The sequence below is a fragment of the Doryrhamphus excisus genome, chromosome 3 (genome assembly GCF_030265055.1).
Source record: "Doryrhamphus excisus isolate RoL2022-K1 chromosome 3, RoL_Dexc_1.0, whole genome shotgun sequence".
In the NCBI taxonomy this organism is placed as follows: Eukaryota; Metazoa; Chordata; class Actinopteri; order Syngnathiformes; family Syngnathidae; genus Doryrhamphus; species Doryrhamphus excisus.
Window position 1 is genome coordinate 24054537 of NC_080468.1, and position 25318 is coordinate 24079854.

The 25318-nt window shown below is 41.3% G+C and overlaps 4 protein-coding genes across 8 annotated transcripts in view; 2 read left to right on the forward strand and 2 right to left on the reverse strand.

Moving 5' to 3' along the window:
* mtmr1a (myotubularin related protein 1a) lies at positions 1-15258 on the forward strand. Of its 4 annotated transcripts, XR_009129086.1 has the most exons (19): positions 1-142; positions 629-731; positions 1788-1856; positions 2036-2123; positions 2953-3047; positions 3121-3228; positions 3308-3406; positions 3722-3805; positions 3882-4031; positions 4429-4617; positions 4691-4876; positions 4938-5096; positions 5164-5211; positions 6056-6148; positions 6207-6320; positions 6380-6423; positions 6504-6636; positions 7177-7876; positions 15145-15258. XR_009129086.1 is itself a non-coding variant. In XM_058067962.1 (18 exons), the coding sequence occupies exons 1-18, from the start codon at positions 42-44 to the stop codon at positions 7336-7338; spliced, it is 2025 nt and encodes a 674-aa protein (XP_057923945.1). In that variant the 5' UTR covers positions 1-41; the 3' UTR covers positions 7339-12719. The 4 variants fall into 4 exon arrangements, 3 of the variants coding, with proteins under 3 accessions (XP_057923945.1, XP_057923946.1, XP_057923947.1); XM_058067962.1 differs by lacking the exon at positions 15145-15258 and having other exon boundaries at positions 7177-12719; XM_058067963.1 differs by lacking the exon at positions 15145-15258 and having other exon boundaries at positions 1791-1856; positions 7177-12719.
* cd99l2 (CD99 molecule-like 2) lies at positions 8928-15342 on the reverse strand. 2 transcript variants are annotated; one of them, XM_058068077.1, is made up of 10 exons: positions 15138-15341; positions 14399-14452; positions 13389-13409; positions 13204-13239; positions 12963-13046; positions 11466-11534; positions 11328-11381; positions 11119-11238; positions 10974-11039; positions 8928-10890 (listed from the first exon to the last, which is right to left on the reverse strand). In XM_058068077.1, exons 1-10 carry the CDS (start codon positions 15199-15201, stop codon positions 10829-10831), a joined length of 630 nt encoding a protein of 209 aa, XP_057924060.1. In that variant the 5' UTR covers positions 15202-15341; the 3' UTR covers positions 8928-10828. The 2 variants fall into 2 exon arrangements, with proteins under 2 accessions (XP_057924060.1, XP_057924061.1); XM_058068078.1 differs by lacking the exon at positions 13389-13409 and having other exon boundaries at positions 15138-15342.
* On the forward strand, positions 15274-24701 carry arrb2b (arrestin, beta 2b). Its single transcript, XM_058068030.1, has 15 exons — positions 15274-15393; positions 16002-16112; positions 18764-18794; positions 18879-18939; positions 19019-19063; positions 19132-19331; positions 19414-19541; positions 20969-21104; positions 21180-21264; positions 21332-21404; positions 21497-21634; positions 21787-21870; positions 22509-22579; positions 22682-22727; positions 22830-24701. The coding sequence occupies exons 2-15, from the start codon at positions 16090-16092 to the stop codon at positions 22909-22911; spliced, it is 1203 nt and encodes a 400-aa protein (XP_057924013.1). The 5' UTR covers positions 15274-15393; positions 16002-16089; the 3' UTR covers positions 22912-24701.
* Positions 22500-25318, reverse strand: part of med11 (mediator complex subunit 11) — a 3476-nt gene continuing 657 nt past the window's right edge. Inside the window, exons 2-3 of the mRNA XM_058068090.1 lie at positions 24858-24988; positions 22500-24516 (exon numbers count right to left, since the gene is read on the reverse strand). Coding sequence (XP_057924073.1) covers positions 24367-24516; positions 24858-24988 — 281 coding nt within the window. The 3' untranslated portion in view covers positions 22500-24366. The remainder of the gene's footprint in view (positions 24517-24857; positions 24989-25318) is intronic.

The following is a 25318-nucleotide window of genomic DNA, read 5'->3' on the forward strand; positions in this document are numbered from 1 at the left end:
CCCTCCCCACTTCTGTGACCCAGAAACAACATTTCCCGCGGATGGAGAAGCAAAGTGCCGGCATGGCGGACGGAGCAGGAGGCACTAAAAAGGCGCAGAGCTCTCCGAGCAATGTACCAGTCAGTGGGGAAAGCCTGGACAGGTAATTAATTTTGGACATTATTCATGTCGAGTCGATGTATTTATTTCCTTTCCACTGCGCTTCCTTCCGGTTGACGCAAATGGCGCCGATGCCTCACGTAATATGTAAATAGAGCATCATGTTCATGCCCTTGCCTCATTAAAACTCATTTGCTTATTCATAAACATTTATTTTAACAGTTTGCACTTTAATTTGGAGCAGCATTTTCTTCCAGTACGTTAACATATATGAATAGTGTTTCAAAACAGGCTAAGTATGTGTGTAGCAAGTGGTAGCATCGTAAACAAGCCCAGCAATGTTAACGCGAACTGCTCCACAGAAACAGTTGTGTGTGTGTTTATATAATATATATATTACCCTTTGTGATACTAAATGCAAACATACAGAAAATAATTCAACTGTAATTTCAGGGCAAGGGACAAAACATGGCAGGTGACCACCCCCTTTGTCACTTTTCTTGATGAACTCATGCTGTTGGGTCTTTAGTCCATCAGGTTCCCATGTGGAGTGGTGTAAACAACTGATTGCAGCCACCATCTCCAGTCAGATTTCATCCTCAGCACCAGCAGACATCCACAGAGACAACAGGGTAACTCGTGTGTTGTGTCTGTCAAGCTGTTTGTTGTATGCCTTCTCTTAGGCTTCATCTTATTTTTCCACCATGACAGTCAGAGAGATGGTAGATCCCTGTCTATTCGCCATTTAGCATTCGCACCCCTATTTTTTTCAGATTTATCAAAAAAATAATTTCACCTGAGGCGGCACGGCGGTCGAGTGGTTAGCGCGCAGACCTCACAGCTATAGGAGACCAGGGTTAAATTCCACCCTCGGCCATCTCTGTGTGGAGTTTGCATGTTCTCCCCGTGCATGCGTGGGTTTTCTCCGGGTACTCCGGTTTCCTCCCACATTCCAAAAAACATGCTAGGTTAATTGGTGACTCCAAATTGTCCATAGGTATGAATGTGAGTGTGAATGGTTGTTTGTCTATATGTGATTGGCTGGCGACCAGTCCAGGGTGTACCCCGCCTCTCGCCCGAAGACAGCTGGGATAGGCTCCAGCACCCCCCGCGGACCCTCGTGAGGAAAAAGCGGTAGAAAATGAATGAATGAATAATTTCACCTGCTAATTCTTCCTTTTTCCTATCTACACTATCCTAGTGTCGTAAAGGGGGGAAAAGTTAGGGCATTTCCAATAAATAACTGAAATAATTTTGCTATCTGGTTATGATTTTTTAACATAATCAGAAAAAGATTACATTGTGGTAACATTTAAATATCCACATTGACCAAACTTCCATTTTGACTGTTATCATTAGCTGACAAATGATGTGTGCTATGTGTGTGTTACATGGGGCGTAGTTTACATGCCCCAAGCAGGAATAATGCTTGCAAGCACTTTGAAAAGCACCCTCTAGACAGCCGTGTAAGGGTTGCAAACAGCAAAGTTAAATTTGCACTGGAGTCGTCACCAAATATGTATCTAATTTACCATGAGGTTTTCTTAGATAACACATTTCAATGCATAATTTTCATATAGGCTTATAGGAAAAAGCCCAACGATCTGGTGTCTGGTTATATTCTCTGGTTCCTTTCTGTATTTTTCTTTTCCGTTCTCCTTTTACATGCTATCCCCCCCACCCTGCAGCAGGATTCACTGGATGAAGGGCTTTGTTACCATGGAGAGATTGACTCTGAGCATCCCTCCAGTGTTTTGGCAAGTCTCTTTCTGCTCTTTCTTTTCTGTCCTTACTCTTCACACTGCTCTCGTCTGTTTCTCTGCTTGCCTTTGAATAGCAATCTGTCACTTTCACAGCCAGGTTAATTCAAATGTTTTAATGAGATGATCTTATACACAGTGCACCCTCACTAACTTCTGCTATTTTTTTTTTGTAGAACCTTCCAGCGTTAAGATACAGCGCCCAAGTCAAAATGTTCCAGAATCAGGTTCCACTGCTCCCAGGGGAGAACATTCAGACTGCAAGTGAGTTACTAGAAAGCTAGCATTCTTAGTGGGACAATAGATCCATGCTATTTGCATGAATGTTCCGAGACCAGAATGGAAAAAAAATTATGCATCTGTAAATAGACCCATGTTTTTATTCTCTAAACCAGAGCTATTCAACTATATAATGAGGGCCACAGTTATAAAAAAAAATGCTGTCCCAATGCCAAAAAAAAAAAAACAACATTCTTCACATAGACTGAATCATCAACCTGTGGATACTTTATTTGGACATTCAATAAATCCACAGAGTTTCCACTGTACCTACAAAAATGCAGTTACACATCTTACCTGTCAAATCATCTTACTGGAAGATGTGGAGTGACTTGACATGCGAGACAACGCCCTCTACTGGATTCATAAGTCCCAACACTCTTCCCCCACTCATTCATTCATTTTCTACCGCTTATCCTCACGAGGGTCGCTGGGGTGCTGGAGCCTATCCCAGCTGTCTTTGGGCGAGAGGCGGGGTACACCCTGTACTGGTCGCCAGCCAATCACAGGGCACATATAGACAAACAACCATTCACACTCACATTCATACCTATGGACAATTTGGAGTCGCCAATTAACCTAGCATGTTTTTGGAATGTGGGAGGAACCCGGAGTACCCGGAGTAAACCCATGCATGCACGGGGAGAACATGCAAACCCCACACAGAGATGGCCGAGGGTGGAATTGAACCCTAGTCTCCTAGCTGTGAGGTCTGCGCGCTAACCACTCGATCACCGTGCCGCCCCCTTCCCCCCACTCCTGTAGTTCTAATATAGTTTCTGTTATTCAATAACCTTTTTGTGTTGTCATTCAGTCCAGGACGTGATGTACATTTGTCCATTCAGTGGTCTCCTCAATGGAACTCTGACCATCACAGACTACAAGCTCTATTTCAGCAGCATGGAAAGGGTATGCCACCTTTTTATTTTGTCTACGTTTTTTTCCCCTTATAAGATGTAAAATACTAAGTATCTTCATCCAGGAGTCTCCATTTGTACTTGACATCAACCTGGGAGCCATCAGCCGCCTGGAGACCATCAGTATCCCCAACCAAGGCGAGAACACCAAAGGGCTGGAGCTGGTCTGCAAAGTACGCATGCACAGAAACATAAAGTCCTCCTAGAAAAAAAGACCTTTTGTTTTATGTATGGTGTTTTGGGTCACTTTAGGACATGAGGAGTCCCAGGTTTGCCTACAAGACGGAGACAAGTCATCCGGATGTGGTAGAAATATTGGCCAAACATGCTTTCCCTCTGTCACACAACCTGGTCAGTATTCTTTTTTGCATGCTAACCAAATGCACTGTAATCTTAGAGCAGAGGTGTCCATTTTTTTTATAAATTAATAAATTTCAAATATTCTTAAATCAATTCAATATGTGTTAAAGGGGAACACTTTTTTGTCTTTTGCCCATCATTCACAATCCTTATGTGAAACATGAACACATATTGTGCATTATAACACGATAAAGTGAGTTAATATGAGCTAGCTTACAATGCTGTCATTGGGATATACCTATTTGGACTTTAAAAAAAAAACCTGCTAACAATGAAAGCTTTGAACAATTAATGTCTTCTGTGCAGACGTTATTTGCTTTCCAGTACAAGGAGAAGTTTCCCGTGGATGGCTGGAAGGTATACGACCCCGTAGCAGAGTACAAACGTCAGGTAAGGCCACTCTTGACGATCACCGTACGGAAGCATGCATTGATGTACCTGTGCTCTTTGTTGGCTGTGACTGCAGGGTCTCCCCAATGAGAGCTGGACCATCAGTAAAGTCAACAGCACCTATGAACTGTGTGACACGTACCCCTCCCTGCTGGTCATTCCCACTAATGTCACTGACGACGACATCAAGCGAGTGGCTGCCTTCCGAGCTAAGCATCGCATTCCGGTCAGCTAAATGATGACAAATGCTTCTAAGTGATGCTAAATGATGTTAAATGCTGGTGTCTAAATTATTGCAAATGTTGCAAAATATCTCCAAATGATGCTAAGTGATGCTAAATGACGTTAAATGCTGGTGGCTAAATTATTGCAAATGTTGCAAAATCTCTCCAAGTGATGCTAAATGATGTTAAATGCTGGTGGCTAAATTATTGCAAATGTTGCAAAATATCTCCAAATGATGCTAAGTTATGCTAAATGATGTTAAATACTGGTGGCTAAAATATTGCAAATGTTGCAAAATATCTCCAAATGATGCTAAGTGATGCTAAATGAAGTTAAATGCTGTGAAATGTGGCTCAATGATGCACTAGCTTTATTTCACACCCTCGTGCTTCCTGCAGGTCTTATCCTGGATCCACCCAGAGTCCCAGGCCACCATCGTCCGCTGCGGCCAGCCATTAGTCGGATCCTCGGACCGTCGTTGCAAAGAGGACGAGCGATTACTCCAAATCATCATGGACGCCAACGCTCAGTCCCACAAGCTCAGCATCTTTGACGCCCGCCAATGCAGCGTGGCAGACACCAACAAAGTCAGAGCTTCTCCTTTTTTTAAACTGGACGTTTTTCCTTCTTTCTGCCTTCAGTGTTCCCTTTTTTTTGCAGGCCAAAGACGGTGGCTACGAAAGCGAGAGTTTCTACCCCAACGTGGAGCTGAACTTCCTGGACATCCCCAACATCCACGTGATGCGTGAATCTCTGAGGAAGATGAAGGATGTTGTGTACCCCACCATCGACGAAGCCCGCTGGCATTCCAATATCTACCAGACTCACTGGCTGGAGTACATACGGGTAAGGCACAGCACCCCCCCTCACCGTGTGCACCCTTTTTGCTGACCATGCTTGTATGCAGCTGCTGCTAGCCGGAGCAGCCAAGATAGCCGACAAGCTGGAGTCTGGGAAGACATCTGTGGTGGTCCACTGCAGCGACGGCTGGGATAGAACAGCGCAGCTCACCTCTTTGGCCATGCTCATGTTGGATGGACACTACCGCACGCTCAGAGGCTTCCAGGTCTCACACACTTACACATGTTGTACTTTTAACATGTGTCTTTATCATGTAATTATGTGTGTTGTAGGTTCTGCTGGAGAAGGAGTGGATAAGTTTTGGACACAAGTTTGCTGCTGTAAGCACACTCATTCATTCATTCATTCATTTTCTACCGCTTTTCCTCACGAGGGTCGTGGGGGTGCTGGAGCCTATCCCAGCTGTCTTTGGGCGAGAGGCAGGGTACGCCCTGGACTGGTCGCCAGCCAATCACAGGGCACATATAGACAAACAACCATTCACACTCACATTCATACCTATGGACAATTTGGAGTCGCCAATTAACCTAGCATGTTTTTGGAATGTGGGAGGAAACCGGAGTACCCGGAGAAAACCCACGCATATCGATACCGATATCGACTGACATCGCATTTTTATGCTGATATCGGGCCCATCCCTCGTATTTACTTATATTATTTTTTATTCTGTGAATTTTCTTGAACCAAAGAAAATATGCATCAAATTAAAATCAAGTGTGTGTCAAATAGTACAAAAATGCATTCATTCATTCTAGCATGTTTTTGGAATATGGGAGGAAACCGGAGTACCCGGAGAAAACCCACGCATGCACGGGGAGAACATGCAAACTCCACACAGAGATGGCCAAGGGTGGAATTGAACCCTGGTCTCCTAGCTGTAACCACTCGACCGTCGTGCCACCCACTCATTTATTCATCATTTTTCATTTGTGTCTGGTACCAGTCAGTACACAAGATGCCAGAACGTAGCATCCTGTAGGGAATAGGTGTCCAAAGTTAACTTGAAATCTGCTTCATGGAATTAGAATGTTAGCTTGTTATCCCAGCATGCATTGTGTCAAGTTATCACTTGTGTCCCCAGCATTCTTTCATGCTAGTTTCATTTCTCCAACATGTATTGCAATACCCCAACATGTTTGAGTCTCACATTGTTACTCTGCGCAGCGTGTGGGTCACGGCGACGAGGACCACGCCAACTCCGAGCGCTCGCCTCTCTTTGTTCAGTTCATCGACTGCGTCTGGCAGATGACTCGACAGGTGAGCGTTCTCATACGCTTCTTCCAGAACGTCCACAGTTACTTATTGCTTATTTCAGTTCCCAGCAGCCTTTGAGTTCAACGAGCTGTTCCTGGTCACGGTGCTCGACCATCTCTACAGCTGTCTCTTTGGGACCTTTCTGTTTAACAGCGAACAGGAACGCATCGCCAAGGTAGGTCCTCCATGTTGACCCTCTGAGGTCCACTGTTTTTAAAACTATGTGCCCTGTAGGAGGCCCACACCACGACAATATCCCTGTGGTCCTACATTAACAGGTAAGATGTCTGTCTTGAGATGATGAGGAGGAGAGAAGATGCTTCTTACTCACATGTCTCCCTTGTCATTGTTTCATCAGCCAGCCGGAGGACTTCAGCAACCCCTTCTATGTGGACTACCAGCACCATGTTCTTTATCCTCTGGCCTCCTGCAGACACCTGGAGCTGTGGAACACCTATTACGCTCGCTGGAACCCCCGCATGAGGCCACAGGTGGGCTTTCAACACTTTATTGAGCTACATGAGACTTCACAGCAGGGGGGGGGGGGCTTGGTTTTTTATTCAGGGTTCTTATGTATGGAAAAATATGGAATATGATTTTTTAAATGGCGGCCTGGTGGTTGAGTGGTTAGCGCGCAGACCTCACAGCTAGGAGACCAGGGTTCAATTCCACCCTCGGCCATCTCTGTGTTGAGTTTGCATGTTCTCCCCGTGCATGCGTGGGTTTTCTCCGGGTACTCCGGTTTCCTCCCACATTCCAAAAACATGCTAGGTTAATTGGTGACTCCAAATTGTCCATGAATGTGAGTGTGAATGGTTGTTTGTCTATATGTGCCCTGTGATTGGCTGGTGACCAGTCCAGGGTGTACCCCGCTTCTCGCCCGAAGACAGCTGGGATAGGCTCCAGCACCCCCCGCGACCCTCGTGAGGAAAAAGCGGTAGAAAATGAATGAATGAATGAATGAATGCTTAAAAAAAAAAAACAGGAACGTGATCTCATGAATTGTGTGTTTGTGTGCGGTGGTGTTTCAGGTGCCGGTGCATCAAACTCTAAAGGATCTGCTCTTTTTGAGGGCAGAACTTCAGCGGCGGGTGGATGACCTGCAGAGGGAGGCCACCACCCACTCACTATCCTCCGCCTCTGAACACTCCCCCTCACACGGCACGGGGACGCCACTGCACACCGTTGTCTGACGTACACACACATGCATACACTCTGTATATATGGAGGTGGCTCTGCTTAATGTTTAAACCCCATTTTTATGTGTAGATTTAAATAAGGGACTCTTCCGATCCTCTTCATCACTTTCACGTTTAAATCTTTAACTACAACTTGCCCGTAGTTTTCCCTTTATGTGTACTTTTTAAAATTTAACTTTGCATGGCAAATGAGCACATGATCTAAAATGTAAATAGGAAAAATGTGCAACTTTTAGTTTTTTAATTTCACTTGTCTTCTTGTAACTCATATGCTTGACTCATTAAGTCCCTACGTGACGTACGCTATATGTTGGAGTGGTCATGTGACCATCCCTGTAAAGCAGGGCTGTCAAACCCATCATGACATGGATGGCCGTGACAGCAGGTTCTCTTTCCAGCCTGGTCACCAACGCAGATGATTTTAATGATCAACACCACCTTCAATTTGAAGGAAGGAGCTCAACAATCAAATCACCTGCTGGAGAAACTGATTGGAAAGAAAACCTGCAAAGCTTGGGCCCTCCATTGACAGGTATGCTGTAAAGCAGGGGTCTCAAACTCAATTTACTTGGGGGCCACTAAAGCTCGGGTCTGGGTGAGACTGGGCCGCATCAGGTTTTCAAAAAAAAAAAAAAAAACACATTTATTAAAAACAAATTTTTTTTTAAAACTTCACTTTGGTTCCAATTTTCTACAAGAAAAGCTCTGATAAAACATTCCACTGTTCTCAAATATCTTACTTTTTATTTTTCTACACAAAATGATGAAAAATAAATAAACAAATCAAGAATAAAGAAAATCAATCAATCAGTAATACATAAATAAATATAATAATAATAATAAAACGGCAAGTAATAAAAACTTAAGAAACCACATATAGTTGGTGGGTAGACAAATTATTTTTTTCAGATTGAAATTAACAAAGCATTATTAGAGCCCTGTAGACATGACAAAACACCACTATAGTCACATATTGCGCAACTGCAGGGTCTTGAGACACATGCTAACTCGCAAACTAGAGAGCTAGCGACCTAAACGGTAGCCTTCAAGTTATTTCCTTTAAACTTAAATAGCCAAAAACTTACCACTTCCACATGGATAGGGAGGATAAGTTTGAGGGGGCCTCAAACTAGTGTCCTGTGGGCCACATTTGGCACGCGGGCCGCGTGTTTGAGACCCCTGCTGTAAAGGATTCCCCATAGTGGCAGCATTGCAGGTAGGCTTGCTATTTTTTTTACAAAAGCATTTTTTTGTGCTATTGACGCTTATTTTTAAAGCTCCAACTTACACTTTTTTTTGTCACCCAAAATATATATAAACCCACCATGACCGGCTGGCATATATTACCAATAGTCGAAGATTAAGAAATATTCACGGTTTAGATCCCGCTCTGTAAAATAGGGCGAGATCCAATCTGGCTGCACTGCACCTCACACACGCGTGATTGATGGATCTCGGTGTGGCGGCGGCTGATTAGTGTGACTTTGGGGCGGGGCGACGGTCTCAGCAGCACCCCCTGCTGCTTAGTGAGAACACAAAGGCCATCTTTGGCAGTAAAAAAAAAAACCCAACAAGAAATAATGTCAGTCTTCCCCAAAGGCTTTATTTATTCTACGAGTGCTTACTGTTGGCATGAAGTGAAAGATGTTGGAATAAAAGAGGGACCATGGACACAAAATGATGAAAGATCGGAACATTTTGTTGTCCAAATCGCTCGACAATATGTACATGATGTCATATTTACACACAGGAAGCAGATTGTACAGGTGCAAGTATAGGAAATGTACCATTGTGCTGATAAAATGTCATGGCGTGACTTCCAATGGTTTAGTAAACAAGTGCACCAGGAAGTGAGACACATTATTTGTAAGGTCGGAGGTGCATAAATGCTACACTTTCAATCCAAATCACTCATCAATCAATTTGTTACATTCTTTAGTGCCTCGTGTGCAAGCATGTGATTCTGAAAGTCACTTTTAAATCAGCCATCTTTGGTCAAATCCAAATTTGCAGCAAGAGAAAACGACACTGGCGCTAATATGAGTTATGATTATGATGATTCTATCAGAGCTCTAAAATGACAGTAAATAGCGGATACATTGCGAAAGGCAGTCCAGAACACTCTTAGCAAAAGGTAAAAAGTGTAAAAAACGAGGAGGTTAAAGGTTAAACACCAAAATGGCTGTGTCACAATATGCGTCGAACTTCCGTACTTCCATTTCGCATTGTGAGTGCATGAATGGGTTCGCACAGAATACGATAAAATGTCAGGCACTGTCGGTACCTAGCATTCAAAACAACCGCAACAGTCAGTGTGTAGTGATGGACACTTATTAATATATTATGATTATGTCAATAGTCGCCATCTTGGCTCCATAGTGGTAGGGGAGGCACTAACTTGAGTGGTTGCAATTAAAAAGGAGCGTTGACGTGAGTAAATATTGCGATTATTTCCATGCGTAACAACATTAATAGTTTTGGGACTTAGTGCACTCGGTTACTAAGTACACAGTGTAGAGTGGATACTTATGGAAGTGCACTGACTGAAGTGTTCCATTTGAGACACAGCCATTATTGTTGTTGTTGTACCACAGTGCTAAAGCTAAATATTGCAGCTACAGTCAAACTAAATGTCCATTCTAGTCAGCTAAACGAACTTTTGAACTTTGTTTTATCTTGCCTCACCGGGAAAAACAATCAATAATCATCCAAACTTCTCTACACGTCCGTTATGGGGGCATTGCTGTGAGAGGCAAAGTTGGCAAAAAAAAAATTATTTACATTTTAGAACAGGGGCATCCAAAGTGGTCCACAGCTTGATTTTTATTGGCCGGTGACACATTGTAGAATTCAACCAAAGAACCCGGAAAAATGAACAAGAAGGAAATTTCAAAATAAAATAAGCTGAAATAAATTTGATACAAATTTTAATTAAGGTTTTATAAGCCTTTTTACAAAATTTTGAAATACATAAAAATTCTTTGATATTCAGTATGTGGGCCTCTGTGGAAAAAGTTTGGACACCCCTGTTTTCGAAGAAGCAGCTCCAGTACCTGTTCCTTCTACTGTACTGTTAACTGTTATTTTTGTTCTTTTAAAAAAAAGCAGCAAAAATTACACAACAAATGTTTGCAATAACAGAAATAAATAAATAAATGTCACATTTTGCAGGAATTACAACACCTTAATCAGTCATCAGTCAAACATTAATGATGCTAACGCATTATTAATGTAGTTATAGTCAAATATTATCCAGTTAGCAGTGGCTGTGAGTTAGTATATGTGGTTCAAATAGGAAATTGTTGTTTAAATAGTAGGATATGTCAGTCAAAAAATCCTGAATATGGATCCTCACCCTTTTTAAAAATACATTGGTGGCTGGGAATCAATATTCCGACAAGGTTAGCTACTTCATTAATTCATCATTTCTGCAACACAGTGCACTCCTACATATGATCCGTGTGTGTGTGTGTGTGTGTTTGAGCTACACAACATTCTCTTCTATGCGGGGTTCAGCACTGGCTGGCTCCAGAAGCGTTTGTTGGACTGTAGAAGTAAAAAAAAAAAAAGCCATCCATCAGTTGTTTACTCGGTTAATAGTTAGGTGTTGTTATGAGCTAGAAGAATACCTTGTGGTTCTGTTGCCACCACAGCATCTGGGTTGTCAGCCTTCACCATCTCAGCATTCAAGCTCTCTGTGGAGATGTAAAAAAAGAAAAAAAAATCCTGACTACTTCTATCATCTTCTACATGGAAGCACTTTATGATTCTTACGTTGTATGCTGAAGCACAATTTCTTCTTCTGGTAAGAGATGTAGCTACTGACAGCGCCCACCAGCGCCATAACGACGGCACTACCAATACCCGCGATGGTGCCCACTTCTGCTGTGGTATCTGCACACACACACACACACACACACACACACACACACACACAATCAGGACACACATCACATACAATAATGTACAGACACCAAACTCACCGGTTTTGTCGTCATTCTGGTTAATGTGATCACGGTCGCCGCTTGGTCGTCCACCTGACAACATAAACAACACTTTTAGGAATACGAATACACACTTTTAAGTAACCAGATGACACGTTTAAAAGTAGCCGTCGATACCTTTGCCTTTGTCGGGCTTGTAGTTGTCATCTTTGCTGACATCAATTAGGTCGCTGTCGGAAAATCCTCCTGGAAACAAATAAAGACTTCAGATTGCTCCATCAATAACTTTCACAAAACCTTAAAGGCCACAAATCCTTATGGGAAACATGAACATGTCTTTGCCTTTTGCTGTGCGTTCTAAAACTTGGGAAAACTTCCAATGTTTTATACTTGTACTATATACATACTGTGACCATGCACTAACAGGTATATTCATGATAACTTTAATACTAATACTACTTTTTGCATATTTTGATGATTTTAATCATTACCGGAACTTATTTCCTGGGTGCACTGATTTCACTGAGTCCATAGATAGGAGCTAATGCTATTTCCGTCAACAATAGCAGGGTGGAAAAAGCATGCTAATCGATGTTAAGGCTTTGGTTGTATGTTGAGGGGGACAAAGAATTGTTAGCGCTAAACAAACCCTGCAGCGGCACAAACATTTTTCCACCAATGACTGACTGACTGTCCATCCAGTCACTACACCAGAAAAATAGTTCTTCGTGTTAACTGCTACAGTAACAATATCACTGTAGCTTGGTTTATATACAGGTCAGTTATGTAAATAGAACATTGTTTTAGAGCTTTATTAGTCAAAATGGGTGCGTCTCATTACGTGCGTTATCTCCCAATATGCTGGCTGTTTTTCTCTCTTTAGAACGCACAGAAAATGGAAAGATGTGTGCTCAACTTTTACATAAAAGATTGTGGATGATTGACAAAATTTAAAGTAAAAATGCAAAAGTTTTTGAATTATGTTACATATTATTATGTAACAGAAATATGTGTCCCGGGAGCCTGATTTTAGCACCAAACCTGAGAAAAATCGACTTCCTTGCTCTACTTTTGCAAGAAGAAGAAGAAACTCAAACACTTGCTTTTTTTGTCACTTCATTTAAAAAAGAATTAAAAAAAAACTGTATTATGGAAAGCAGGAAGTGAACAAATGCAACAGTTACTGATTGTAAAAGTACCAGATGGAGGGGACTTAATAAGCTTTGCTTCTTCCGACTCCTTTTGGACATGTGGAACTGTGAACTGATTATGTGATGCATTCAATTGTAATCTGATGCATGTTCAAATGAAATAAAACCATTACCAATTAAAAGCAAAAGCAGGCTTCGCTACACATCTTTAAATGCATCCTGGAACAGCCACAAACGTGGGTGCTACAGTTTGCATTTGATCAGTTTTTCTTCAGTGAATAGGCAAAATTTGTGTGTGTGTGTGTAATGTTAGCACTGCAGCTCACGTAGAGTTGCACGTTTTGCTAACATTTGTGTCCTCTTGTCTCACTCCTAAACTCCACATAATATCCATATTATCATGCATTATCATGCATGTTTTTTGGGGGGAGGGGGGTGCAAAAGGTTAGTGCAAAACCCAAGAAGAAAAAACAAACACACATCCACTTACTATGCAGCAACACAAGCTAAAGTAGCCACCCACCTCCACTCTGCCCCTTGTTCTTGTCCCTGTTACCAATGTCATTGTTGGGGTCCAAGGCATCAGACAGGTCAAAGTCATCATCAGCTGTCAGGATTAAAGGCCAAGGGTGAAGCAAGGGATGAAATAAAAAAAGAAAAGGATAGCAGCATCCTCAATAAACACATAAATTAGTGGGGGAGGGAGGGAGGGATGGCAGCCCGCATTCTCATGTCATCCTTCTGAAGACACAGCAGTTTCTTACCTGGTTTGGGTTTGGGCTTGATAGGAGCCTTGGTGCCTGTAGGGGGGGCATTAGAAGTCATTTGGCCGCCAAATAAAAACATGCTGACTTTTAACTACAAAGAGATTAGCATCATCTTTGTTGCCAGAGCAACCAGAGTATTGTGGTCCATGATGTAGAGTTCTAAGTATAAGGTGTGTTCTTACCTACTGGCTTTGGAGTGGTGGCTGTAGGTGGTCACGCAAAGCAAAGAATACACAGAAATGGAGTAAATGTTCAAAAATCTACTTCATTTTAAGAATGAGAATAATTCATAGTGGTGTAATAATACATGTATTTGGAACAGGAATTTTCGATAAAGTACAGAGACATACTCGCTTCCCACAAGGACTGCCCATCATCATTTTTATGATAAAATACTACAATTGTTACAATGGAAAAAAATTTGAAATTTTACAGGAAATTATTGAAATTTTCCATGAAAGCCATAAGGAAAAATGTATAATATTATGAGGGGAAAAAGTCACAATTTAAAAAATGAAAGTCGTCATATGAGAAAATGTAACTTTAGGAAGAAAAAAACAATTTTATGAGAAAAACTCCCAAGTTTTATGAGATGATTATCATCTTATTATGAGTAAAAAGAGATTATACTCCTAGTTTTAATTCATGTTACTTGTAATTTTAAAAGAATAACATCGTAATATGACAAAAATTGTTTTCGTTTCATCAAAAAGTAAATCTTGAATTTTTTTTCAATACATTTTACATTAAACATTTACAAGAAAAAGATGAAATCTCTAAATCTCAGTACAGAAATGTAATTCTACAAGTAGTAATACATTTATAAATACTCAAAACATTATAGATTTACAAGAAATTATTGCTTTTTCAAAAGATAAAAGTAGCCAAAATATGAAGAAAAAGTCATAATTTTATAGAGGAAGATTTTTCCAAGAAAAAGTTCAAGGGAAAAAAGTAGTAATATATGACAAAAGTCCAGATTTTACTAAGAAAAAATGTAAAAGATGAAACTGTTAATTACGACAAGTTGTGATTTCCCAAAATGACCTGCTAGTTTCCATTTTAAAGCCGGTTACACAAAAGCTAAGAGGTTTTATGTTTTCCTTTTTTTCGAACCATGACTTTAAAAACCAGATATACCAATTTGTGTACTATGGCGTACCGGCCCACCCCTTATTGCTACTGTTCTTACTTTTAATGTTGTCATCACCCAGCGCATCTGCCAGATCCAGGCCCTGAGACAGGACTAGGGGACGACAACAAAAGGAAAACGAGTCAATAATCACAATTCTAGATCCTTTTAGAAACACAACACACATACTGTACACAAGGCCCCATTGTGCCCACTAATCCCTTGTTTATTGTCCACTCTCTCATCATTATATCGCACACAAAGTGGCTCACCTCACATAAGGTGTGTGTGTGTGTGTGTAGCAAGGGAGCTCACAAATTCTATTGGGAGACAAAATATCACAACATCTGGGCAGCAGCGTGTCAAAGAAACAAGATATTCGCCTACATTTGAATGTTTGTCAGCATTCACACTATTACACTGTAGGCTTTGCTATTCCAAGAATGGGGGATTACCTATTTGTCAAACAATGGTGGCAACAACACATGTTTGTCATTGAAGTATTTAGTCTACTCAATAGCAATTACTGTTAAATAAAATACAAATTAGGTCAAATGTGACGAGATATTTCACAATATTTGACTGTTATTAGGTGTTTGGGTTAGAAGCAGGTAATACATGTGTAACACCTGCACACTTGGCACAATGGCGTCCAGACTTTTAGCTGTAATAAAGGCGGATTTATAATGATATATGGCTAGAAATAAGATTACTGTTTGCACAGCCAGGCCGGTGCTCCGTTATTCGGCCTGCTGTGCGGCACAAAAGGCAGCACATGGACGCTCAGATTTTTCTTTACCTTGCAGAGGAAGCAGCAGTGCCAACAGCAAACAGCCGCAGCGAAAACCTCCAAGAGCCGCCATGACCGACAACCAACCGGCGAGAAGAGGGGACGGATACCGGGCGTGTCTCTCCTTCTTGTCTGATGTGGATGGGGTTTTTTTTACGCTCAGGAGAAGAGCCGCAATTGAGGCGTTCACTATGGCGCCGGAGGACACGCCCACATGCGGACACTTCATTTGGGTACCTTTCAAAATAAAGCCCACCGGAAGTAGGTAAGTTAAAATTTACTGTATAGTAAATTCAATGAATGAAGGCAATAGCACGATTATAATGCTAAACTCGATCTAATTTGGTATAGGTGACAAAGCAGATTAGCGAAATATCTCAGTAGTAATGAGTTCGGATATGTTTCGGATCCAGTCCTATCCAAATAGAGACAGTATTGATACCAAGGACAGTATCAGTATAGGAGTGACACTAGTACGATCTTTATTCTTATTCCTATTATTAATCTTTATTTATAAAGTGATTTTCAAACATATAGTTAATTTATAAAACATAATATAAATAATGTTAAATTGTTCACAAATAAGTTGATACTATTTTTGCCTAGAATCATTGTCCTGAATTTTATTCTGATTATTATCAACAAATTAAAGGCAACAATCACAAAGTCATTCAATGAGCTTGAAAAAAAAATTAAAATTAATAAAATATTATTATTATCGTTATAAGCAAGTCTACCACTGTCTTTAACTGGTATCAATACCCAAAATGTGCAGTATCGCCCACCCTGGTCAACAGTCAGCTCTGCGGGTTTCATCAAAGGTGTCAATCATTCCCGATGGGCGTGGCTTTTGTCATTGTGCCGCGGAAACAGACAGAAGGGGACAGATCGGACAGAGGCATGACAGACACATCGGAGCAGCAAAGGCAGCTGAGAGCTTGACGGGCAGCCAGCAGAGGACATGGGGGACAAATCAGGGACCAGGTAGGATTTTTTTTTTTTGGCATTTATTCATTCATCTGGAACATTTGTTCCACATGCTATTGCTTAACATTTACTCTCCCAACTGTTGCCTTCCTGCACTTGAACGTTGAAATGCACTAGTTGGTTGGTTGCAACTTCTTGAAAGGGGAAAATATACACAGGAAGTGTAGCCCACTCGGGACCACTAAGCCTGTGTCTTGTGTTTTTATTGGCTGCATCAACATTCCTTACCATTCTAAAAACATGTTGACTCAGTATGTGATTGGATGTGTGACGTCACAGATAATACTCTAATGTACTGGTGTCCAAAGTGTGTCCAGCAGCTCTTTTTAATTTAAAAATTAAACATCAAGCACTATTAAGGTGGATTAGGAACACATTAAAAAGAGCACCAGTTGAAATAATGCAATTATTGTAATATGCCTAGTGAATAATATGACATGTTCCTGTATGAGGCCCTGAGCAGAAAAGGTTTGGACCCTCCTGCTCTAATGTCTGATGTGGAAGTGATCCCGAGAGATACGTTGAAGCAACCGGAAAGTCACATTTGGACAGCAAGAATGGGGATTTTGAGTCTTGTTGTGCATGTTTAAAAATAAGCAAAGACCTGTCATCTTTCAGGAAGTATCAACATGATACATTTATTTAGTCCATATGTCCATACAAGACACTTTTTGCTTCATTGGCCACATTTCCAGGAATACACATGAATCCATTTCCTGTCTAACTGCAGGATGTGCCCTCTGGGTTTTTTGCTGCTATTTGCCTGTCCAGCTTTTTGCCTGATTAATTCCCCAACAACTCGACCATGCCGGATTGTTCTTCTATCGGGCTGGACTATGAAGCCACAGAGGCAAATGACATGATTAAATCCATTTTTTTAATGAGTACCTCAAGGAGGAACTCACAAACTCGTGATCTTTCCATTTCCATGTCCATGAGTGGCGTCTTCCCTCTATTGGGACACGCTGGACCACAGAAGATGTCAGCAAAAGACTTCATTATGTCCTGCAGCTATTTATTAACTTAGTAAATGTTCACACTGAGGCACCGGCAGGAAGACGAGAGAAACAGGAAACACAACCTCCACAGTCTGACTAAGCATTCTGACTAGGATGTGTGTGCGAGTTTGGGGGTTCTATAAGTCATTCTCTGATTGTTTCTCATGAAAGACTTGACGGTGGTCCCACAGCAGCAACGTCCAAATGCTCCAAACACCCAAAACACACTGATCCTTTACAACAAATGCAATGGGGGAATACTGCAAATTAAAATTACTGGAAACACATGTTCCCACTTGTGTCTTTAAAAGAGGACCCATTATTCTTTTTCCACTTTTCTGACGTATAAATGTAATTAGAATGTTATATTATCATGTTAAATGATGCCAAAGTTTCAGATAATGAGGTTTGTGCATTTGAAAGTGAGCCTTGAAAGAAGTTTGGGATGGCTCAAAAAGCTCGGTTTTCAGAGGGCATTGCAAAACTGTTCCTTTGTGATGTCACTCACAGAGGGGAGTGGCCGTAGGTGCTATACACTCTCTGTCCTCCCTCAAGCTCTGCTCTCTATTAACGAGGCAAGCTCAGGCAGAACTTATAAGATTAGATATACCTTTATTTGTCCCTCCAGTGGAGAAATATTTTCGTCTGTCAATGGCATTTCACACGGGACTGTTTTTGTAAACATGAATGTGAAATATCCGCTAAATTTTTGCTGAAGCCAGAAGCAGCGCTCTCTGGGCGGGAAAGGTGCTTTAACGTCGGATCACGTCCAGCTTATGAGCTCCACGGCACCAACTTTGCCTCTGACAAAGTGTGTCCGACAATGACTGCTCCTCCTTTTTTGGTGGCAAAGCAAATGAGTGTAATAATATATCATAATATATCTCAATTTAATTTTTTTTTACTGTACGGCACGGCGGTCTAGTGTTTAGTGCGCAGACCTTACAGCTAGGAGACTAGGGTTCAATTCCACCCTCGGCCATCTCTGTGTGGAGTTTGCATGTTCTCCCCATGCATGCGTGGGTTTTCTCCGGGTACTCCGGTTTCCTCCCACATTCCAAAAACATGCTAGGTTAATTGGCGACTCCAAATTGTCCATAGGTATGAATGTGAGTGTGAATGGTTGTTTGTCTATATGTGCCCTGTGATTGGCTGGCGACCAGTCCAGAGTGTACCCCGCCTCTCGCACAAAGACAGCTGGGATAGGCTCCAGCACCCCCGCAACCCTCGTGAGGAAAAGCGGTAGAAAATGAATGAATGACTGTGCCGACATCCAATAAAAAAAAAAAAAAAAAAGCGAGCTGCAGTGTGAAAATGGCACCCGAGACGCACATTGGACACACCAGGGAGGCACAATGGAATGCAATCAGCAGAAACGCTTGTTTACTTTCTAAAGGAGACCATGATGGTCAGCTTGGGGAACCGTTATAGAATTAAACTATAACAGGAAGTTCAGATACTTCCAATCAAATTTTCAGTGCAGTTGACTGTTTAGTATGAACACCACAGCACTAAAGGTGCATTTGTTAAGTTGGTCGAGGGTCGTCATGGCAGCGACAGGATGCAGTACCCCTCATTCAAGCTGTTATTTAAAGGTTAAACTGCCACGTACTGTCGCTTTAAATCTTGTCCTTTCAACTCATCCTACAGAGTCTTCAAGAAGTCCAGCCCGAACTGTAAGGTAGGACATTGTGTGTGTGTGTGTTTGTTGGGTTGTGTATTAGTGACTGACTGCCATGATGACGCCTCTCCTTGGATTCCACAGCTGACTGTTTACCTGGGCAAACGAGACTTCATAGATCACTTGGACCATGTGGATCCAGTGGGTGAGTGCCAACCCAATCAGACGGTGGTTCTTCTCTTCTATAAATACTTACATAGACTACGTTCTGGTTTTTTTCACAGACGGCGTGCTCCTCGTGGACCCAGAGTATCTCAACGGTCGCAAAGGTACCGTTAAAATCTGAAAAGCAGCTGAAGCACTCCCATACATTTAACTCCGATACGTTTGTCCACAGTGTTTGTGACACTCACTTGTGTGTTCCGTTACGGCCGTGAGGACCTGGACGTCCTGGGACTCTCCTTCCGGAAGGATCTATACATCAGCACCTTTCAGGCCTTCCCCCACCTACCTGGAGTGGAGAAGAAACCTTTGAGCTACCTGCAGGAGAGGCTGCTCAAAAAACTCGGCCAACATGCCCACCCCTTTAACTTTTGTGTAATAAACCACAACATCACAAAAGCTTTTTGACGCAATTTGTTCACTGACTTTGTCGTTTTGTGTTTTTGGATTTGTTCAGATCCCCCAGAACCTGCCCTGCTCAGTCACCCTGCAGCCCGGCCCGGAGGACACGGGCAAGGCATGCGGCGTGGACTACGAGCTTCAAGCGTTTTGTGCCAACACCGCAGACGAGAAGCTTCACCATAGGTACGTCCTGCTTTTTAAAGGAAAACGTTTTATTATACCCATCATCCACCATTCTTATGTAAGACATGAACACATACGTATGCCTTTCTCTTTTCTGTGCATTCTAAATATATACAATATATAGTATAGTGTATAATTATAGTATTTTTGTACTTTTAAAGGGGACCTTTTATGTTTTTTTTTTTTTCATTTTTCTGACCTATAAATGTTGTTAGAATGTTGTATTCTCATGTTGATGATGTTTGCAGATTTGGATGTGAGTTCATGTCTCACATTTTGGATGATGGCAAAATTCCCCCCAAAATGTGCATTTTTCTTTTAAAGCAGCTTTCTCTAACGTCATCAATTTACACAGCCTCCAAGTTATGCTGGGATGTATTTATCTAAGGCTGCGTCTCAAGTGGTGAACTGCTGTACTTACACTTTGAATTTTGAGTTCATAAGAGAAGTACGGCAAAATGCACCATCAGTACCCAGAGGTTGCACTCAAAAAGGTCAAAATGGTGCAGTGCAGTGTTGGATACTTACCACCCACAACAGTTGCCATCCTGGCTAAGTAGCGGAAGGGTGGTTGCAATTAACCATTATAAAGGAGAGAGAAAGAAGACAAGGATAAATTTTGGATCATAATTTCTGGTAAATGTACAATGAGAGTAATGGACTTGGAACAGCATGACACTGTCAAAATTAATCCACTCATAAAGAACAGTAAATTACAATGTATAAGCCACTTTTTTTCTTAAACTTTGAACGCAACGGCTTATACATCAGTGTGCTTAATTTATGGCTAAATTCTAATTTCATGACATCTCCTTTACTCCAGAACTACTACTAATTTTTGAAATACTGTACCACTCACAAGTCAATGAGAAGCTATCAGTGCACTCACAACCAGCTTGTCAACCCATTGGAAATGGCAGTCATTATATATAACAACATAACAGTCTATCTCACGGTGTCATCTAACAACACTAAACTCATCACACAGCAACTGAAGAATCAAAAGCTATAGCTGAGAAATCTACAAACATGTACTAAGAGTTTAAAATGAACGTTTTCCCATAGTGCCTGAAGAATGCATTCATTGGGTGCTGCAATGACATCAGCCTCCCTCTGGACTCTTATGGCTCCTATTCATCCTTTTTTTAAGCAGTTTGTCCTCAAATGAAATGCTTTGCTCAAACAAAATGGATTGAATAACAGGTTTATTTTGAACTTCTATTGGTAGGTGTTTGTATATTTATTAGGCATACCTTTTTAGTGTTAAGTTACCGTGTGATGAGTTTAGTGTTGTTTGTAAGATGACACCGTGAGTCAGACTGTAATATTGAGTAATGATCTGCAATTTCCAATGGGTTGACAAGCTTGTTGTGAGTAGTATGGAGTATATACTTATTGAAGTATTCATAGCAATGACTTTTTTCCAGGAACTCGGTGCACTTGGTGATCCGTAAAGTGCAGTATGCTCCAGAGAAGAAAGGCCCTCAACCCATGGTGGAGACCAGCCGCTGCTTCCTTATGTCGGAGAGAGCTCTGCACCTGGAGGCCTCGCTGGATAAGGAGGTGACATGCTTATTGAAGATGTTGTGGGATGCCCTCACACACACATTTAACAGCTTCCCGGTGTCCCAACTGCAGTTGTATTACCATGGTGAGCCCATCAGCATCAACGTCCACGTCTCAAACAACTCCACCAAGACAGTCAAGAAGGTCAAGATCTCAGGTAACTCCAAACAGGTTCCTTTTGATCATCAGGTCAGAGGAAACTGATCAATGTTCTTGTTTCCCAGTTCGTCAGTATGCTGACATCTGTCTCTTCTCCACCGCCCAGTACAAGTGTCCCGTGGCGCAGCTGGAGGCTGAGTGTGTTCCTTTTTAGCATCATGTCCAAATATCTATGCAGCAGACTTTAAGAATTATCTCCTTGTGTTCTGGTTATTCATCATCATCCTCAGTGACCAGGTTTCTCCCAGCTCTACCTTCTGCCAGGTCTACACGCTGACCCCCTGCATGGGTACCAATAGAGAAAAGAGAGGGCTGGCTTTGGACGGAAAGCTTAAACATGAAGACACCAACTTGGCCTCCAGCACCATGTACACACATTTGACACACACCTGATGGAGTTGAAACTATGCAATTTGCAAACCACACTTAGTTTGTTTGTGAATTTATGGAGTAAAAGAGAGTAAAAGATGTTTTGTGTGTTTTGGCATGATCGTGACCATTCATGTGTGTGTCATTCTAGAGTGAAAGAGGGATGCAACAAGGAGATGATGGGCATCTTGGTGTCCTACAGGGTCAAAGTCAAACTGGTCGTGTCTCTTGGAGGGTATGTGGACATGTCATGATTAGCTTGCTATTAGTTATAAGTCTTTACCCCCTTCCTGATGCCTTTTTTTTTTTGCATGTTGTCACACTTAAATGTTTCAGATCCCCAAATTTAAATAGTTAAAACTGAACTGTTTTGAAATGAAATGTGTTTTTTAAATGAAACGTTTTCATGATTAAGGGAAGAACAAGAATCCAAAACTACATAGCCCAGTGTGAAAAAGTGATTGCCCGCTAAACCTCATAACTGATTGAGCCAACCTTAGCAGCAACAACTGCAATCAAGTGTTCGTGATAACTTGCAATGAGTCTCTTACAGCATGGTGCAGCAGTGTCTCGGCCCTCCGCTCTGGAGGTAATTTTGGTTTGCTGGCCACTCCTGGGGAGGTTTAGCACTGTGATAATGATAATGACTCTCACTGTGGTTGGCTGGAGTCCCATAGTTTTAGAAATGGCTTTAAGAAATGACAGATTGGTTATAGGTTTGGGGTTTTTTTTCTTCCCTTACTCCCTTAAAAACTGCATTTTGTGCTCAATTGTGTTGTCATTAACTAATATTGAAATTTGATCTGAAACATGCAAAAAAATCAGCAAGGGGCACTTTTCCACACCACTGTACACTGTCCTGTGTGTGTGTAGGGACATCGCAGTGGAGCTTCCATTTGTCTTGATGCATCCCAAACCACCCGGCCAGCCCAGCCCGCAGCCAGGTATTAAAAAAACACACACACACACCTCACTGATGTATTAATCCGCATCAACCGGTGGGATTATTACGCACTTTAATTTGTTTTGTCTTTTCCTGTCTCCAGCTGCTGATGCTCCTGTGGATACAAACCTCATAGATTTTGATATGAGGTGAGTGTGTGTGTGTCTTTTTGGATTCAGTTGGTCACTCCTGTACTTTCAGGACTCGAAGAGTCATAAATTTCACTTTCAACAAGGTTTTTTTTTCTGCAGGTCTTCTCAGGGTGAAGACTTTGTGTTCGAAGACTTTGCGCGCCTGCGTTTGACGGGGTCTAATGTCGACCCCCTTTGTTAGACGCTGACATCCAAACAGGACGATCACATGTGCAGGTATTTTGCTGTCTTGTGAACAATCAAGGGGGTATTTTTTTACAGGTTTTCTAATGAGTTTGCAAGTTCACTTCTTAAATTGTAATTGAAAATTCCACTACTTGACCATATTCAGTCAAATATCAGGATGAACCTAAAAGGCACTACTATACCAGGGGTCGGGAACCTTTTTGGCTACGAGAGCCATGAAGGCCAGATATTTTAAAATGTGTATCTGTGAGAGCCATATACATTTTGAATGCAATAAAATGTGTGCATTTTTATGTAAGACCAACAGTTTTAGATATAATGGGCTCTAATTATGTAGACCAGGCACACTACCCCACGCCAATGGGGTGTGGCCAGCACACTTTCGTGAGCAGCGCAGTGTCTAATAATAAATCAAATACTTGCTGCCATTAATACAACTTCTGCTGCTGCATAATTTTGCACCATACTCAGTATATTTCATTCTTTTGGCCATCTTCGTCAGAAGGCTTGGTTCTGCAGCTTTAGCTAGGTGACTATTTGACTAAAGGAGGAAAGTCTACATTTACATGTTGATATCTCAATGACCGAGGTAGACTACCGCATTACCCAGTAATAATCAAGTTTTGGTGTTTGACCTGGAAAATATCTTCAAGAAAGTTTAGCCGCATTGCAGTAGAAAATAGATGGACGAATTAAAATGCATAAAAAAGTTGTTGATTTTTAATATTATTTAATTTAATATTATTTCTGTGATGTTTACTTTAAACTGTTAGCAAAAATACATTTTTATTGTGGTAAGAAATGCTTGAGAGCCAGATACAGTCATCAAAAGAGCCCTACCTGGCTCCCGAGCCATAGGTTCCCTACCTCTGCACTATACAGTCCAACTTAATTTAAAACATTTGAATGCAAGTGTTGAGTGTGTCAGTGCTTTTAGTACAATGTTCTGTTCTCTAACAAAGAGCTGAAAATTCAGATGTTAGACATGTGCATTCAAAAGTTTAAAGAAGGTCAATGAACCTCTCCTGTGATTATACCAGAGGGCATTTTAGGTTCATCCGGAATGTTTTTTTTTTGTCAGTAGTGTATCTGTTTTATTCTGTACTCTAATCCTTGTCATTCCACTGCCTATGTACTTTTGTACCCCAAGTACTGTTCAGCTTTGTTTTAATTGCTAACATCCACACTGGTGAGGTCTTCACTGAAGTCATCGACAAACTCAGGTGTCGCTTAAAAGTTGCTAGAATATCCTAAATCAAGAATGCAGTCATTACATGGCCACTGTGTGTGCAGTATTGTCACAAATTATACCTGAGATATTTCATGTACTTCACACATCATGAAAATGGATCATGTTATTGTCTTCAAAATTGATCTTGTAATCAAGTTTGTACAAATAAATATGAAGCACATAAATGTAACCGAAATGTGATCACTTAAAAGTCCACATTCAAGAGGCCTGCTGCTGATCCAGCATGACTTCACAGGTGCGGCCCAGTTCTCCCAGTTTCACCTTGGCGTACTCGGCTCTGTTGAGCGCCATCTGACAGTCCTTCCTGGATGAATATGTGGATCCTTCATGAGGTTGACCCGTAGCCACCTAAAGAAACGACGGTGTGATTATTTGTCTTAAAAACAAATCATTACGAGTATTGTGTGTTAGGAATGTCCCGATCAGATCTTCAGGATCACAAGATCGGGCCAATCCTGATATCGTTTGACTCACAGCGGTTTGTTACAAAAGCCAAATAATATTCTTGGTCATGTTGTGTAATAAAAAAATACATTCAGACATAGTTTAATACTTTTTTATACTGATATTAAACTTTGTTACAAAGGAAAAAAGATTGTATCGGCAAAACTATTAAAAAATAATATCCAAAGCCAAAAAACATGGATTGGGACACCCATAGTGGGTGTTTGTGTGTCTGTGTGAGATACCTGTGTAAGGTAGCGGATTTGGCCACCCAGTTCGTTCTCCACTCTGTTGACGGAGCTCTGGAATTGGACCAGCTGTCTTTCCAGCAGGTTGGCATTCTGTTTGTCTTTAGAAAGTTCCAACACTATGTTACCTGCCAAGGATAGAAAACAAACAATTAAAGATATCTAACTGTATTGCTCAATGAATTAGAATATATATGATGAATATCTATCACTAGGTTTATAAAATAAGTCTTCACAACAATATAGTATTGCAGTAAATTACAAATTAAACAGGTGTGCCATACAACAACAATGATGTTTACACCCATTTGTACTAAACGTTACGGTAGTACCATGGAAGAGACGATTTAAAAATAAGATTCGACATATCATTCCAAACTTAACTATAAATCAACTTTAAATCCATATCGGTATTAGACACCAAAGTCTCATTCTGATTAGTATGTGGAAAAATTAAA